The sequence below is a fragment of the Falco cherrug genome, chromosome 5, assembly GCF_023634085.1.
Source record: "Falco cherrug isolate bFalChe1 chromosome 5, bFalChe1.pri, whole genome shotgun sequence".
NCBI lineage: Eukaryota > Metazoa > Chordata > Aves > Falconiformes > Falconidae > Falco > Falco cherrug.
In genome coordinates, this window is record NC_073701.1 from 45,825,042 (window position 1) to 45,840,080 (window position 15,039).

General features: G+C 37.4%; 1 protein-coding gene across 1 annotated transcript in view; it reads left to right on the top strand.

The window, feature by feature from the left end:
• The window catches only part of CFAP54 (cilia and flagella associated protein 54), a 118,676-nt gene that overhangs the window by 37,930 nt on the left and 65,707 nt on the right, over positions 1 to 15,039 (top strand). Inside the window, exons 22-27 of the mRNA XM_027815404.2 lie at positions 2,807 to 2,899; positions 5,325 to 5,510; positions 6,534 to 6,676; positions 9,264 to 9,411; positions 10,392 to 10,547; positions 12,162 to 12,284. Coding sequence (XP_027671205.2) covers positions 2,807 to 2,899; positions 5,325 to 5,510; positions 6,534 to 6,676; positions 9,264 to 9,411; positions 10,392 to 10,547; positions 12,162 to 12,284 — 849 coding nt within the window. The remainder of the gene's footprint in view (positions 1 to 2,806; positions 2,900 to 5,324; positions 5,511 to 6,533; positions 6,677 to 9,263; positions 9,412 to 10,391; positions 10,548 to 12,161; positions 12,285 to 15,039) is intronic.

Consider the following 15,039-nt stretch of genomic DNA (forward strand, 5'->3'; position numbering starts at 1 on the left):
AAAGACATGTGAAGCTGTTGCATCATGTGATGCAAGAAAGTACCACACTGAAGTAAGTCTCTGTTAATGAAGTGCTGAAGTGCCATAATTCAGGTGGAAAAAGCGGCCTTCTGTTGGACATGTAGAATCACAGAACTATTCAGATCATAAAGGGGTTTAGGAGAGGTCTCTAGTCCCACCTTCTGCTCAAAGTAGGGTTGGCTGTGAGATTAGACCAGGTTGCTTAGGGCATTATCCAGTCACCTCTAAAAACCTCCAAGGGCAGAGACTGAACAGCTTCTCTGGACAACCTGTTCATGGAGAAAACATTTATCCTTATGTACAGTTGGAATCTTTCTTGCTTCAATTTAGGTCTATTGTTTTTTGTACCCTTACCATGCACTACTGGGAAAAGCCTGGCTACATCTTCTTCACCACTTGCTTGCAGGCACTCAAGGGCTCCTGGTAGGTCCCCTGAAGCTACCTCTTCTCCAGGAAGAATAAGCCCTTCTTGCTCAGCCTTTTCTCAAAGTGCTAGTGCTCCATCATGGTGGTCCTTTGCTGTAATGACTCTGGTTGCTCTGGTTGTTCAACGTTTCTTGTTAGAATGATGGGGACAGGAGTGAAACTGGCCGTGGTATCTAGATGTAGTCTAATGAGTGCTGAGCAGAGGGGGATAATCACATTCCTCAGTCTCCTAACTGTATGTCTGTCAGTACAGTTCAAGATGCTTTCAGGCTGCTTTGCTGCCGTGGCACACCACTGGCTTATGCTCAGCTTGCTGTCTAACATGTCCCCCAGATCATTTAAGTGCTGTTTCCCAGCCCATCAGTCCCCAGCCTATATCCTTGCAAGGGATTCTTCCTTCCCAGGTGTAAAACTTTGCATTTGTCCTGTCCTTGTTAAATTTCATGAGGTTCCTGTCGTGCATTCCTCTGGGCTCTCTGGGTGCCTCTGAATAGCAATCCTGCCCTCAGCGATATCGATTTTTTCCCTCAATTTGGCATCATCTTCAAATCTAGTGCTCACTTTTTCCCTCGGGTTATTGCTAAAGATATTGAACAGGATAGTCCCCTACAGTAGTCCACTTGTTACCACCCTCCAGGTAGAGTATGAACCATTAACAACTAGTCTCTGAGCCTGACCTTCCAACCATTGTTTTACCCGTTTATCTGTTCACACCCCCATACTGTATCATCCTAACTTGGATGTAAGACTACTGGGAGACAGTGCTGAAAAAAAAAAAGCCTTTCTAAGGTCAAGATAAATGACATCTACTCCTCTCCCCTCCTCTGCAAATCAAGTAATTTTGTCACAGAGGCCAATCATGATGATGAGCCATGTTTTGCCCTGGGTAAATCCTTGCTGACTGTTCCAAATCACCTTATTCTCCTTCATAGTCCAGAAAGGGTTCAAACAGGTTGAAGTGTGAAAAACTCACTAGCCACAGTTTTCTAAAGAGACAAATTTTCATAATGATTTAGCAAACTTCTTCAAATTAACAATGTGTATAAAACCAGTAGGAACTCAAATCTTACTAATAGTGGTAAGAATTTTTCTGTGAACAATTGTTTTATAACTTGCAGTTTTATTTCACGTCGATTAGTTAATTTCAAAGAAATGAATTTGGAAAAGTTTTTCCTTTTTATTCCTAATGAACATAAAATAAAAAAAATAACTCTTTAAAGTCTGGTAGCTCATCTGTTAACACTTCTTTTTGTTCGATACAGGGGAGTGAATGTAAAACAGTGGGCCACTAGATGGCGCAACATGATTATTAGTCTTATAATTTAAGCCCAGATACTCTGTTGAGCAGATGTGAAAGGCATTTTTATCGAAGAACTTACTAACTGGAAATGGATACTAAGGATTTAATTAGACGTATATAGTTCTTGTACTAGAAGTCAATCTCTAAAACTTCCCGATCTTAAAGTTGCTCATTTCCTGAAAATAACCACCTCTATTTCAGTATCTCTTTCTGAAAAACAGTCAGAACTCATTGCAAGGCAAATCATGTGTATTATAGAAGAAAAATTAACATTTGTTTAATGTTAAAAAATGACCTCACCTGCAAAACCTCAGGTCTATTTAAATGTCTACTGAAAGTAAATAGTACAGTTTTTAGAACTTCATCAGATGCATAACTTACTGAAATCATCTGCCCAGTTCTACAGAGATGAAATCAAAATTAGTTCCCATGTTTGATCTCACTGGACACAACCAAGCACTGATTCAGGACTGCATACTCATGTTCCTCCTTGGTTAAATATATTAAGAAGTATAGATAATATGCTCAATGAGATTATCAGCAGCTTGAGAGTATTAAACAAATAAATGGATTTAAATAGAAAATAAGAACATGGCTTGTTTAGAAGATATTACTGCATTACTTCATATTTGTGTTTTTGTTGCCTGATTTTAAGGATCTTTCCTCAAGTAGTGTACTGAATCAGAACATGTCAGCTTTAGAAGGGTACTGTTGGCAAGGATCACATAATAGATTGAGATGACTTTAAATCTACAGGATGGCCTATAGAGTTTATGTTTTGGGATAAGTTTGAGGTACAGGGTAAGTCAATGTAGGAGATAGAATAATGAAGAATCATTTGCTTTTATTGCTATTTTAGTATATCTAGTTCTCCAGCTAAATCAATTAATTAATGTTTCTAGTGCAGTTAGACTATACATTTTTATAACTAAGGTTGGTTTGTTGTTTTGTTTTTTTTTTCCACAGAGACTGTTTTCACAAAACTAGTTAATTCTACATTAGGCAAAAGTTAGAAATACTGTTATATATCAACTAATTTTGTTCTCATTTTCTTCAAAGGTTTCATGGTACAGTATTTTGGGCTCTGTAGCAGGAGGAAGTAATATGAAAGTAAGGTTAAAACACAATAAACTTCCAAATGCAGGAGAAGAGGTAAGACAGAGGTAAAACTCCTTTAGATCATTCTCTCTTCTTTTAAAAAAAACCCAGCTTTCTAAATGTATACATCTAACATCTTTTTTTAATCAGGTAACTGGCCAATCCTTTGACAAACCTTTTGATTTCTATTTTAAGCAATTGAAATTTTGCTAGGCTGAAGGGATACCAAAACAAAAAAAAAAGTTCTAGGAACCTGTTCAGGATAGTGAATTAAATGATACAAAACCTTCATATTAGACAAGTCTTTGTCCCATCTGTTATAACTCTGTTTTTTGAGTAACATCTAAGAAATACAGAAGGAAGATAAAGTATATAATGTATTTATAGAGCGTACCCTAGACACTTCTGTTTCCAGGGATTCAAAAAAAGAGAAATTCTAAACAGGTAAAAAATTTTTCTTAATTGTATAACTTCTATTGGCTATTTCTTCTTAACAAGGCCTTGGCTTACTTAATTCTGGCAACATGATGATATAACTTCTTCAATAACCTTTGTGTTCAGACATGATTGAACTTCTAGGTTCATGCTCTTTCCCTTTGGTGCTGTGAACATGTGGTGTGACAAATCATCCCACAAAACTTTGATTACTTATGACTGATCATCTGACTGTCAGTGCTCTTTTACATTACTTCTTCATTGCAATTTGATGTTTATTTTCTTAATTTGTTTTGCATTTTTTGTTTTGTGTTAGTGTAGTTTTTTTCCTTTAGATTACACTTTGATGTTCTTGCATAGACTGAGAGAGTTCTGGTTTACACTTGCTTTTGCATGCTGTTGCATTGTCCACCTGAATGACGACCGTGATCCATCATCCAAATACTCTTAATTTTGAGTTCAAAGAATGGGACAAAAAAGCTTCAGCACATCATATTTGCTTCAGCAAATTTGACTGTTGTCTCAGACCTGAGTGATCATTTTTATATCTGGAAATCTTCTTGAAGAGTTCTGTTCTTTGCAGGGCAGGTCTCTGTTTTGCGGTGTTGCAGAAGAATGATCTCGACCTCTTTTGCCTAATGTTTCAAGCTTTCCTGGTTTTGTGACCAAGCTCTATACTAACGTTTACAGACTTGTATTTGGTGATGGAGGGGAAATCTTTCCCTTTGTGCCTGTTGCCCTATACCCTCCCCAAAAAGGAAAGTGTATAAAAAGAGAAGGTGTGTGTAGCTACTGGCAATAGAGGTTTTGATGTTATTGTCTATATTATTGTTATCAAATCCAGAGAATCAAGCTTCCTGCGATGTCCAGTGAGCTAGTTTCAGTATTCTGTACTGCTCCAGGTGAATTAAGTATTTCATTTGAGACTTTTACTTCACTGCTAGCTGTTCTTTCTTTGAACTTGCTGCAATCCATCCAAGCCACTGACTGTCTTAGCTCTGGCAGGCACTAGAGGTGCACAGACCTGAGGTTAACCCATATGCCTTAGCAGTGGAACTTCTTGTTGCTTTAGGATATGCTTTTGCGAAATGCTGATCTGCAGACAAAGTCACTATCTACCTGCTTCATCGAAAAGGTTTAGAATTTTTGGTGGTGTAATGATCTATCAACTTGCAACATGAGAAAAGCTTGCTCTAAAGGGATACTACAGACTGTCTTACACTAATTTCTGGTCCAATGGTTCAGGATTCACCCCCAGCATTTGATGGGATTTCTGTTGTTCAGAGGTCTCCTAATGAAGGCCAGACAGTATTTGTATAAGAGCACTGTGTTGATGCTACATTTGGATGGTCTCATTTCTCATGTTGTGCTTCAGTCACTGTGTCAGTTGTTCGTTGCTTCAAGACCATAAAACTTTCCTTTATATAAGTTGTCCTGGTTATGGAGAGGAAGGTGGAAAAGCCTCTTAGGAGCGAGTCGCAATGTTAAAGTGCAGGTGGACAATTACTTGAAGGAAAAATGAAGAGAAGATCTTGAAAATATGTTGTTTGTTTCACAAACTTCAAAGTCCTTTTAATGATGCTGAGAGGACCCGAGACATCCTCTGCCCATATCTAATACATGCATGTGGCATGTGTGGAGGAGAGCCATATGCTCTTTCTCAGGAAGCACAACTCAGGGCTAGAATGTTTCCAGCTCAATGACTGCAAGCACGTGCACTCATGGTGTGAATATAGAAATGGACAAAAATGTCTTAGAGAAACTCCAGGTCCTGGTACTTAACTGTACTCTTAGGTTATGTGCTCTGTATACTCAACTGCATTCCAGAGAAAGCTGATACATTTTTTCCCCTGTCATTTCATTGTTTTCTCATTGTCTTCAAGAACCTAATACCATGTGGAAACATGACGTGTCTGTTAATCTAGGTTGTACTTTGATTGTATCCAACACCATTAAATAATTTATTGAACAGTAAAAGTTTAGAGTTTGAGATTTGTTTTTGATATGTATAGTGGGTGTAAGTGGAAAATATTTTTATTGATAGATACCAGCTGATGGGAAAAGCCTCTTGGAAATACAAGGCTTAGATCCCAATGAGAAATACGTATTTGCAGTCGCAGCATATTCTTCTGATGGAAAACTTATTGGTGATGCCATTGGGGAAACAACTAAGCCAATCCTTGCTTATCCACCTCTTTCTGCTACTACTGTTCGAGCCTATCTCACTGAGGTAGGATTAGAGTCTTGAATAATAAACACATAATTTAATTTGCTTGTAATTATTTGTTTTCACTGGTAGCTCTAAAACTTCTGGTAAAACCTCAAGATTTTCTTGCCAAAAGCTTGACAAGCACAAATCACAATTGTAACATAACAAATGGTATATTTGAGTAACTCAATTCTTAATTCAAAATTACTGGAAATTCCAGTTTAAGGGAAAAGATGTCTCTTAGCTAGTTTTTTTTTATTCCTGTTCCTGTTTTTCAGTCTGCATTTAGGTTCTTTCTTCTGTTTTATAATTTATTATTTCATTTTTCTGATTGAAACCAAGTGCTGGAAATCATCTTATTAGTCATTACAGTATGGGATGAAAAATGTGATTGAACTTGACAGGTATCAAATCCAACCATTTTTATATTGAAATTATTTTCGTAGTGTCTTGTGGAAAACTACAAAGGCTCTGTCAGACCTTTATCATAATTTTTGGTATTCTTAAAAAGAAAATTTAAAACAGATTGTGGCATGGAAAAAAGTCAAATTGTCTAGTCCTGTAAATTAGATAATGGGCAACAGTTAGAAAATTTTCTAAAATATTCCAGAGTAAGGGATATCCACATGAATTTATACCTATTTGTGTGTGGCTCCATCTATATCTTGTTATCCAGAGCAGTAGGGCATTCTGCAGTATTAGTAAAATGAACCTAGATGAAACAATATGCCTTCAAAAACTGCAGTACGATACCTGTAAATTATTCCACAAAGGGCTGCTAGATCCTTGGTTAACAGTCAAGAAACTCTTCTGCCTTCTCTGATGCTAATTCTGAAGGCAAACTAATACTAGTAGAATCAGATTGCTACTACATTTGTTTTATTCAAATATGTTAGAATATTCTTACAGAAATTGTAAATATACATGTTGGGGGGGAGTTTTAAAACTTTTCTTTGTACCATAATCATGTTTGTCTTGGTTATTTGATGAACATGGAAACCTGGTAAATTTTTTGTTGTTGGTTTTTTTTGGGTTTTTTTGTAGGTGGCCTATCAGACTGGCAACTATACATTAGCCAGAGAAGCATTTTCACCAATGTGGGATTATTTTGTTTCAAATTCTTCTCCACTGCCTGCCAATGCAGCTGTTATTTCTGCAAGCAGTAATTTGACTATATCTGAAAACAGGTAACTGGCAAAAACAAAGTAACAGTTAATTATAGATGTGCACATTTTATTTTGAAGAGTACCAGGTTGTGAAATTTTGTTCAGACTTGTGATATGAAAAACATTCTGGAAAAAAAAGGTGTGAAATGTGTTATAAAAATGTAGTGTTTTATAATTAGCAGAGGATTTTTATTATATATGGAACTGCTAACATTTACATACCTAATTCTTTATAATGATTGTTTTCTTAAGATAATTGGAAAACATTTATGAAGTGGCTATTAATTCAGTGTGATGCATTTTCACATGCAAAATATGTAATATGCACTGGGTTCTTGACTTTCGATTAAGGGAGCAGTAAAGTTCAGAAATTGTGAAAATGTTGTCAAGAACACCACCCAAAAGGGGTAAATTCTTGCTAATTTTGTTTTGTGGAGGCTAGATAATCTGCCAATAATCTTTGAATATACTAAAGTGCTTTAGGAGATATATTTAAAATTAATTAATTTGTAAGTAAATTTCAAATATTCAACCATAATATTATAGGTTTTTCATGATGACAAAGCCCAGCTAAAAATTTTGCAGTTACATTCACTGAAATTAAATAGAACCAAATGCAAAACCAATTGAAATCTTAATTAATTCCCAGATAAAAGAAAGAGATGTGTATGAAATAATGGACATGAAATACTGTAATAAAAATATAGTTTTAAATGTTAGTCAACTGCTTACAATTTGATAATGAATTAACATCCAATAAAACTGAATGCAAATCATCATCTTCACTTGTGTGGAATTCTCTTTAGACTAGTTCTTTCATCTCCATTTCAGTCTGACAGACTGGCTTAGTCTTGAAACCGTGGTGACAAGAAGCAACCTTATTGCCTGTTGTGTTAATAGTTCCTGAATGTTTCAAGAATTAAAGAAGAAATAAATAAAGATCTTTGTTTCAAGAAATAGATATTAGGGGGATTTCCTAAAAGTTTTGTCAGAATGCTTCCATTTCCACTTTACAGACAGAATGACCAGTAATCAGCTATTCTAAGACATAACGTAGCTAGCGTTTTCTCCAGATTGTTTTGATACACTTGCGTCAGAGCCAGTGTTTTTTTCATGGCAGTGCTGTTTGGGTGCAAGCAGATAATGTAGCCTTGTGTGTGCTTTGAATCCTGTAGGAGAGAGTAATGTGTCTAAGCATACTTGTTATTTGAGGCTCAGCCAGACTACTGGTGTGTCTCTTGTATGTCCTTCAGGTGCCACCATGTGTCTGATACTAGGCATACAAATTTACCAAAGGTCTTGATGTTAGGTGCCATAAGAGCATTTGGGATTTACAGGCAGCCTGTGGACTGCATTGATGCACACAGATAATCACTAGACATCCTATTTCATGATGATGTGGATGTTTTAAATCTATCACTGGCCTAGGCAACAAAGCAGGAATGCAAGTCTGGTCATTGTGGGTTTTTTTGGCAATTGTTTTTCACTAATATTTTTTCCTGATCAGTTCTTCTCCTTCCACTCCCCCTCCCCCTCCCCCACCCCCCCACCCCCCCCACCTCGATACATACAGCTGCAGAAATAACATGATGTGAATTAAGCTACTTTCAGATACATCAAACGAAGACAGAAAATTTTAAATAGCTGTGCAAAGCAGTTTCAGGGTTTTTGCTTTTTTGACAGTGATGTCCAAGCCTAATTCCGCGCCCCCCCCTCCCCCCCCCCCCGCATTTAATATGGAAGATTATCAAAGCTGCAGTATCAGACCTGAAATAAAGAGGTTTCAGTTTTACTGATCGGTAGTTAAGAAATTAGATGGACTAGCTTGAAAGTGCATAGGACTTAACGGTACAGTAGAGGGAGCTGGAAGGAAAGGAAACCTGTTTCCAGCCAGAAGCGCTGCTGGTATCTTGGTAATGTCAAGTATGTGAATGTGTCTATTTGATCTTCCTTCTTGAGTTTCAGTCTCTTTTAGGAAATACAATCGAGGAGGAGGAATTTATTTATTATACTTCAAAATAATAGGATTTTTCCTGTAACAACAATAAAATAATAATTTAAAAAAACCCCACCCACCAAAGACAAATGCCCCCTACCCCCAGGGAAGGCAAAAAAAGTCCAACAAAAAAGCAAGCAGAAGAGAGATTCTTTTGAAACTTGTAATACAAGACATCAGTGATGAAAAGGAGTCTGTTACTAACACTTAGTAATGGACTTCACAACTGCATGCGTCATTGTCAGAATACAGAAAAATAATGTGTAAAAGGAGTCATTAAAATAGATAAGCTTTATCATCCCAAGTTTTAAAAATGTTCAACGTAAATTTCACTGGATTGGATGAAACAACTAAGGAAAAGCTCTTTTAGGATAGTAGAAGGTGGATAACAATTTGAAAAGAAGTCTTATCCCTTTTATTTATTTTTTTGTTAGAAACTTTAAATGCTTTTTTTCAGTTTTGCATATAAATCTTCTTTCCAGAAGTAGCTACAGTAATCCTTTTTTTCTGTAATTTTAAAATTAAAGAATGCATTTTAATATAATGCAATTTCAGGCATGTGATATCTGAATCATCATTAACATGCTTTTACTGTGCTTTTTTGTTTTGTAGGTTACGTTTTGAAGCTCTGTCTCGGACTTCTCCTATTACCTTGCACCTCTTTCTAAGGAATATATTTGCTGTCTGTGACATTAATGTCATGGAAGGAGCACTCTTCTGTGATTCCGTCTGTTCCAACAAGATACTTTATAAGGACCAAGTATGTGTGGCTTAAAATAATATACTGGATTTGATTTTACTTTTTGATCAGCTTTATTTCATCATCACAAGATAAATGTTGCAATGTACTAAGCCTGTTTACAGAATACTTCATTTTCTGTGAGTCATCTGGTCTTCCTTTCTGAAGTATTTTAGTTGCTGTTGGTAATTTGCATCCTGGTGGAAAGATGTTTCTGAATCAGTTTTTGCCTAATCCAAAGTCCACCAATTCTAACTGAGGAAGGATTTTCCTTGACTTCAGTGGTGGTGGACTGTAATTTAAGAAAGAAGTTCAATCATTGTTATTTTTGTTCTACTAAATTGCACCTTGGATTTTTGGTTTTAAATATTTCTGCTATTTAATACAGATATTTTCATTAATACTGAAGTTCTAACAGGGCTTCATGGTTTTAATATACTAAGTTTTTATCTTATTTCAGACTTTTTTATAGTATAATGGCATGTTAATGACACAAAGGACTTTCTTTTACATTGAATAGTCAAGATTTGCCTCCCATATTATTACATTCCTATTCCACTCTTTGCTGAAGTATTTGTCTCATAAAAATGTGAGCAGTCAATTACTCGGTGACTTTACTGGATCTGCTCATACATGCAAGGACTTCAGCAGATAACTGGAAGGGAAGGAAGGAATTGTTATCCTCCCCTTACTTCCTCTGAGAGCTTAGCATGTGAAATTTCCACTCCACACAGGCTGAGGTTGTTAACCAGGCTTTGTAAATTATATGGGCAAATTCAGAGGGCACAATTAGGTCAAGAACAATTGTTTCCTTTAGAATCGTGAATAATTTTGCATTTGTTTGTATACTTCTAACAGGTATCAATGTAGATTCATTTTTAAACTTTTACTTGCCGCTTACACTGCTTTTTAAACTGCAATAACATCTGTCTTTTTTCACTCTCAAATGATTTAAAACAACAGAATTTGTATTTGAATCAAAATGTGTTTCTTTTTTACAGGTTGCTAGATTAGCAGAATGTGAAAGAATGACTGTGGCAATTGAACTTAGCAATTGGTTAAATGATGCGAGTTACACCCTGCAGTCTGTAGTACAATGTTATGGCCTCCTTGCTCCAATTATTTATCACAAGATTTCTTCAGTGCCGGTAGTTCAGGTGAGAGAATTTTAAGACAAAGCAGCTGGCATCCAATTCCTGCAGTTACTGTGATTCAAATTAAATTTATAATGGAGTGTACGGTGGGAGAGCTAAATATCTAGATGTTGGGTTTTTAGTGGCTGCTGAAAGAAAAGCCTTTAATGGTTTTATGTGTTCCCAACACATATGTTCAGTGTAAGCTGCACAGATTCTGCTCTCAGATATGCTTAAGTAACTGCAGAATAGCAATTGTTTCTTCAGGATGATGTGTTGATATTATAAAACTCTAGTAGAATCTGTGACGTAACTTTACTTGAATGCTATTTGCAGACAGCAATTCTGAGGAAAGAAAAGCATTTGCCTATGGCTTTTTTTGGAATGTTAGCTTCATATAGAGTTTTCTTTTCTTCTTAAAAAAAGAAGGCTAATTGTTTTGATAATGCAGTCTTTAGTTTTCAGGCATGTGCTCTTTTTTCCAGAAGCAAGTACTTTCTCTTTGAAAACAGAGTACCTGAATCCTTTCCTTCCATTTCTGAAGCAGTGGAGGTGTTTTGTAGATGTAGCAAGGATGCAGTAGAAACATGCAACTTTTTTCCCCATAATTGGGTAGTTTTGTCAGGGAACAGCAGTAAGAGCGTGTTTGCGCTACGAGGAAGGTGACTGCAGTGCTGACAAGACACAGACTAGCAGCATCACAAAACAGCAGACAAAGCAGGGTGTTGGTAAGGGGATCCACTGAGAGTCCAGAGAAGCTGAGGTTATTGGGCTGGCCCAGGGTCCATCCAGGAGAAAAACTCAGGAGCTGCAGGAGTTAGATAGAGCCAGAGACTGGAGACAAGGCTACAACACAGGTCCAGGGTCCATCCAGGAGACAGAACTGAAGACCAGCATGCCAATACCATAGCTCGAGCAGGGACTGAAGGCTTGTGTCTGAGCTCAACTGGGACTCCCGGGCCCCTGGGCAGAAGGTGTGAGGGGAGGCCCCATGTGGGACTGCTCACGGAATGACTGTTGGGGCACTCAGGGCCCCGAGAAGCTTTTAGGAGTGTTTAGAAAAACAACCCCACCTATTTACATAGAGGGATAGCCTCTTGCTTAAGAAGTCATTGACTGTAATGACCTACTAAAGGCACAGCTAGCCACTGGAAATGGCTTCTGTTTCAGGTTTCCTAATTAAAGGGAAAAATAATTTAGTCACATGTTCTTTTCATGCCTGATAGACAAAAATGGGGGGAAAAAAGTCTTCTATTTTTAGAGCGTACTGGAAACATTTTTCTTTCATTTAAAATGCTGACCAGTTTGATATATTTTTAAGCAGTCCTCTACTAGGAGTATGTCATCTCACTGAATTAAGCATTCTTTGATTTCATGTTAATTAAATCAGCAAAAATATCCATTATGTATCTGTAATTTAATATCTGTGATTTTATGAGAACATGTGATTTATTCTAAAGGGCTTGAAATCAAAGTGGTTGAAATCTTGACACCGTTAAATTAAATGGAAATTTTATTATTGGCTTTTGTTATCCATTAGATTTCAAAGCATTTTTAAAGTTCACCAGGCTTTACAGAGGTACAAGCTTGTAAGTGTGTTGCAGACTCCAAACAATCTTTTAACCCTTGTATTTACAGATCCTTATTAAGTGTTTGGCTGTTCTTCAAGAAATTCCAAGTGCCATTTTGCAGAGGAGACAGGCAGGATGTTATGAGAGCATTCAGCATATGATAGCTTGTACTTCATTTTATGCAGCAAAGGTAGGGTGTGGATTATTGTCCTTACAGCTTAGTTTAAAATATAGCTCTTGTTATTTAGAAAAAAGTTGGTAAGCTGGCCTTCAAAGTGGTATCTTAGAGAACTGGTGCTCTAAAATGGTAAAGGTGTAGAAATGTGTATTAGTATCTTTGTATCAGTGCATTTCATATAATAATGACATTTTGACTTTTTAATAGAATTGAGAATTTTCATTTGTTCAGAAAATACACTGTAACTATTGGTCCGTGACATGAAATCTGTATTTTATATTACAGTGTTTATTTTTACATTTAAGGTAGCACTGTTTTCAATCAAGCCTATATGTAATATATAAATTTAAAAGTTTATTTACTGCAAATAGGCCATATTTGTGGTTTTAATCAGATTAGCATATCTGGCTTATTTACTATTCAGATACAAGAGACTATACCATTTAGTCCAACAGGCTGGCAAGAACGTAAGCGCCATGATTTTTAACCATAATACATATTTGTAGATCACATTTATGATTCAGATTCTCAATCTGTTTAGTGAGATAAGAAGAAACATGGTACCAGTAGGAGTTTATTCCTCAGGTATAGAGACATGCTAGAGTTAAAGTACTTGCCATGAAACATGTATGATGTGGAAAAGTCAGCTTTCCTCTAGCTTTGAGTACACCTCAGCTAAGAGCTTGTTATTGAAGCTGAGCTGTGGCTGATTCTTTGAGGGATTCCCCTGTGTTGGTGATCTCTCATCTGAGTCTTCATAGGAGCTAGATCTCTGTGCTTACCTCACAAGACCAGATCAGTGTCAAGTATCCTTAAAAGCGTACTTCAAGAAGACCCGGGTTTCATTCTTTCTAGAAAGATGAGTATTTTAAGCCTTAGTGTCATCATTTTCTTTGTATCAATCAATGATTTCATGGCTGTGAGGGCAGTGTCAGGGCATGGTGAGGGCTGGGGAACCAGAAGCTGAGGGCAATGTCATGGCTGGCAAGGCAGCACATGGCAGTCAGGTTCAACCAGGAGTTAAGATCATTGGGTGAGTTTATAGTGCTGAGGCAGGTCTGAGCTGAAGCTGGGAAGTCGATCTGCAGGTCAGGATCAGGTCTGGTGAGGGTGGCTAGGGTAAGACACAGCCCAGCAGACTGGTCCATTGTGATGGAAGCAGTCTGAGGTCAAGCTGAGGAGCCCATCCATGGGTCAGGTGTCCAGACCAGTGAATCCATGGCCAGGCCCAAGCATGGCTTGGAGCATGCTGGAGACCAGCATTCCTGCCATGTAGGAACTGGCAGGGACCATAGGCTCAGGACTGAGCTGAAAAGGGAGCTCCTGGCTCCATGGGGGGAGGGCCTAGGTGGAGGCTATCAAGGCCAATAAAGCCTATTTCGTGGTTTAACCCCGGCCAGCAACCAAGCCCCATGCAGCCAGTTGCTCACTCCCCCTCACTCAGAGGCATGGGGAGGAGAATCGGAAAGGAATGTAAAAGTCAAGGGTTGAGATAAGAACAATTTAATAATTTAAACAGAATAAAGAGGTAAGAACAATAACAATAATAGTAACAATAATAATATTAACAAAATGGAAAGGTGGGGAAAAAGGGTAAAGCAAAAGCTGCACACACAAGCAAAGCAAAGCAAGGAATTCATTCACCACTTCCCAAGGGCAGGCAGGGGTTTGGCCATCCCCAGGAAGGCCGGGCTCCATCATGCATAACAGTTACTTGGGAAGACAAACGACTTAATGCCAAATGTCCCCCCCTTTCTCTTTCTTCCCCCAGTTCATATACTCAGCATGACGTCATATGGTGTGGAATACCTCTTTGGCTAGCTTGGGTCACCTGTCCTGGCTGTGTCCCCTCCCAATTTCCCGTGCCCCCTCAGCCCTCTGGCTGGCAGGGCCCAAGGAACTGAAGAGTCCTTGATTTAGTATAAATATCACCCAGCAAAGACTAAAAACATCAGTGTCCTATCAACATTGTTCTCACATAAGAGCCAAAACAGAGCACTGTACTAACTACTAAGAAGAAAATTAACTCTATCCCAGCTGAAACCAGGACAGCCTAACAGAATGTTAACACCTTCATACAGTGTTTGTTGCTAGATTCCTCAGTTAAATGACTGTCTGTTTGTACTGCTGATTTTGTTTTTTTTCCTTAGAGACACCATTTCAAGAGAATAGCAAACAGAATGAGTGAATTGCAAATGCTTCTGATTAATCCATCATATATGGTTTTCTGTGGAGTTACAGTCAGGCCATGCACTGTATTTATCCTAAAGTAATCTATACACTTTGTATCCCAAAGACAAACAACCTAAAGTTAAGTTACCTTGCATACAGTAGAAACACTTCGTCCTTTAGAGTTCTATCTAAAGAAGATAAAGCCATCTAAAAGCATTTCCTACACTGTTCATTTTATAAATTTCACCATTCCTTTCACTAATACAGTTGGGATTTTCAAATGGGCACTCGATACCAGAGACGTAAATGAGGATCATTTAGTTACCCTTTATATTCTTTGATAGCAGTACTGCCTGAGAACAGGGAGACTGTCAATCACAGCAGCAGATATTTCTGGTTAAATCTTTCTGTTCTCTGAGGGATAGGTTAAGCAGAAGTAGAACACGTAGATAAGATATCTTAATTTCCAATTATTTTACAGTTTTATAGTCCTGTTTTTAAATGAAAAGAAATTTAAGTATTGAGTAATTAATTTCTATTTATAATATTCATGCATTTTGACACTTATAAGTAGACAAAAATGAAACATTACATT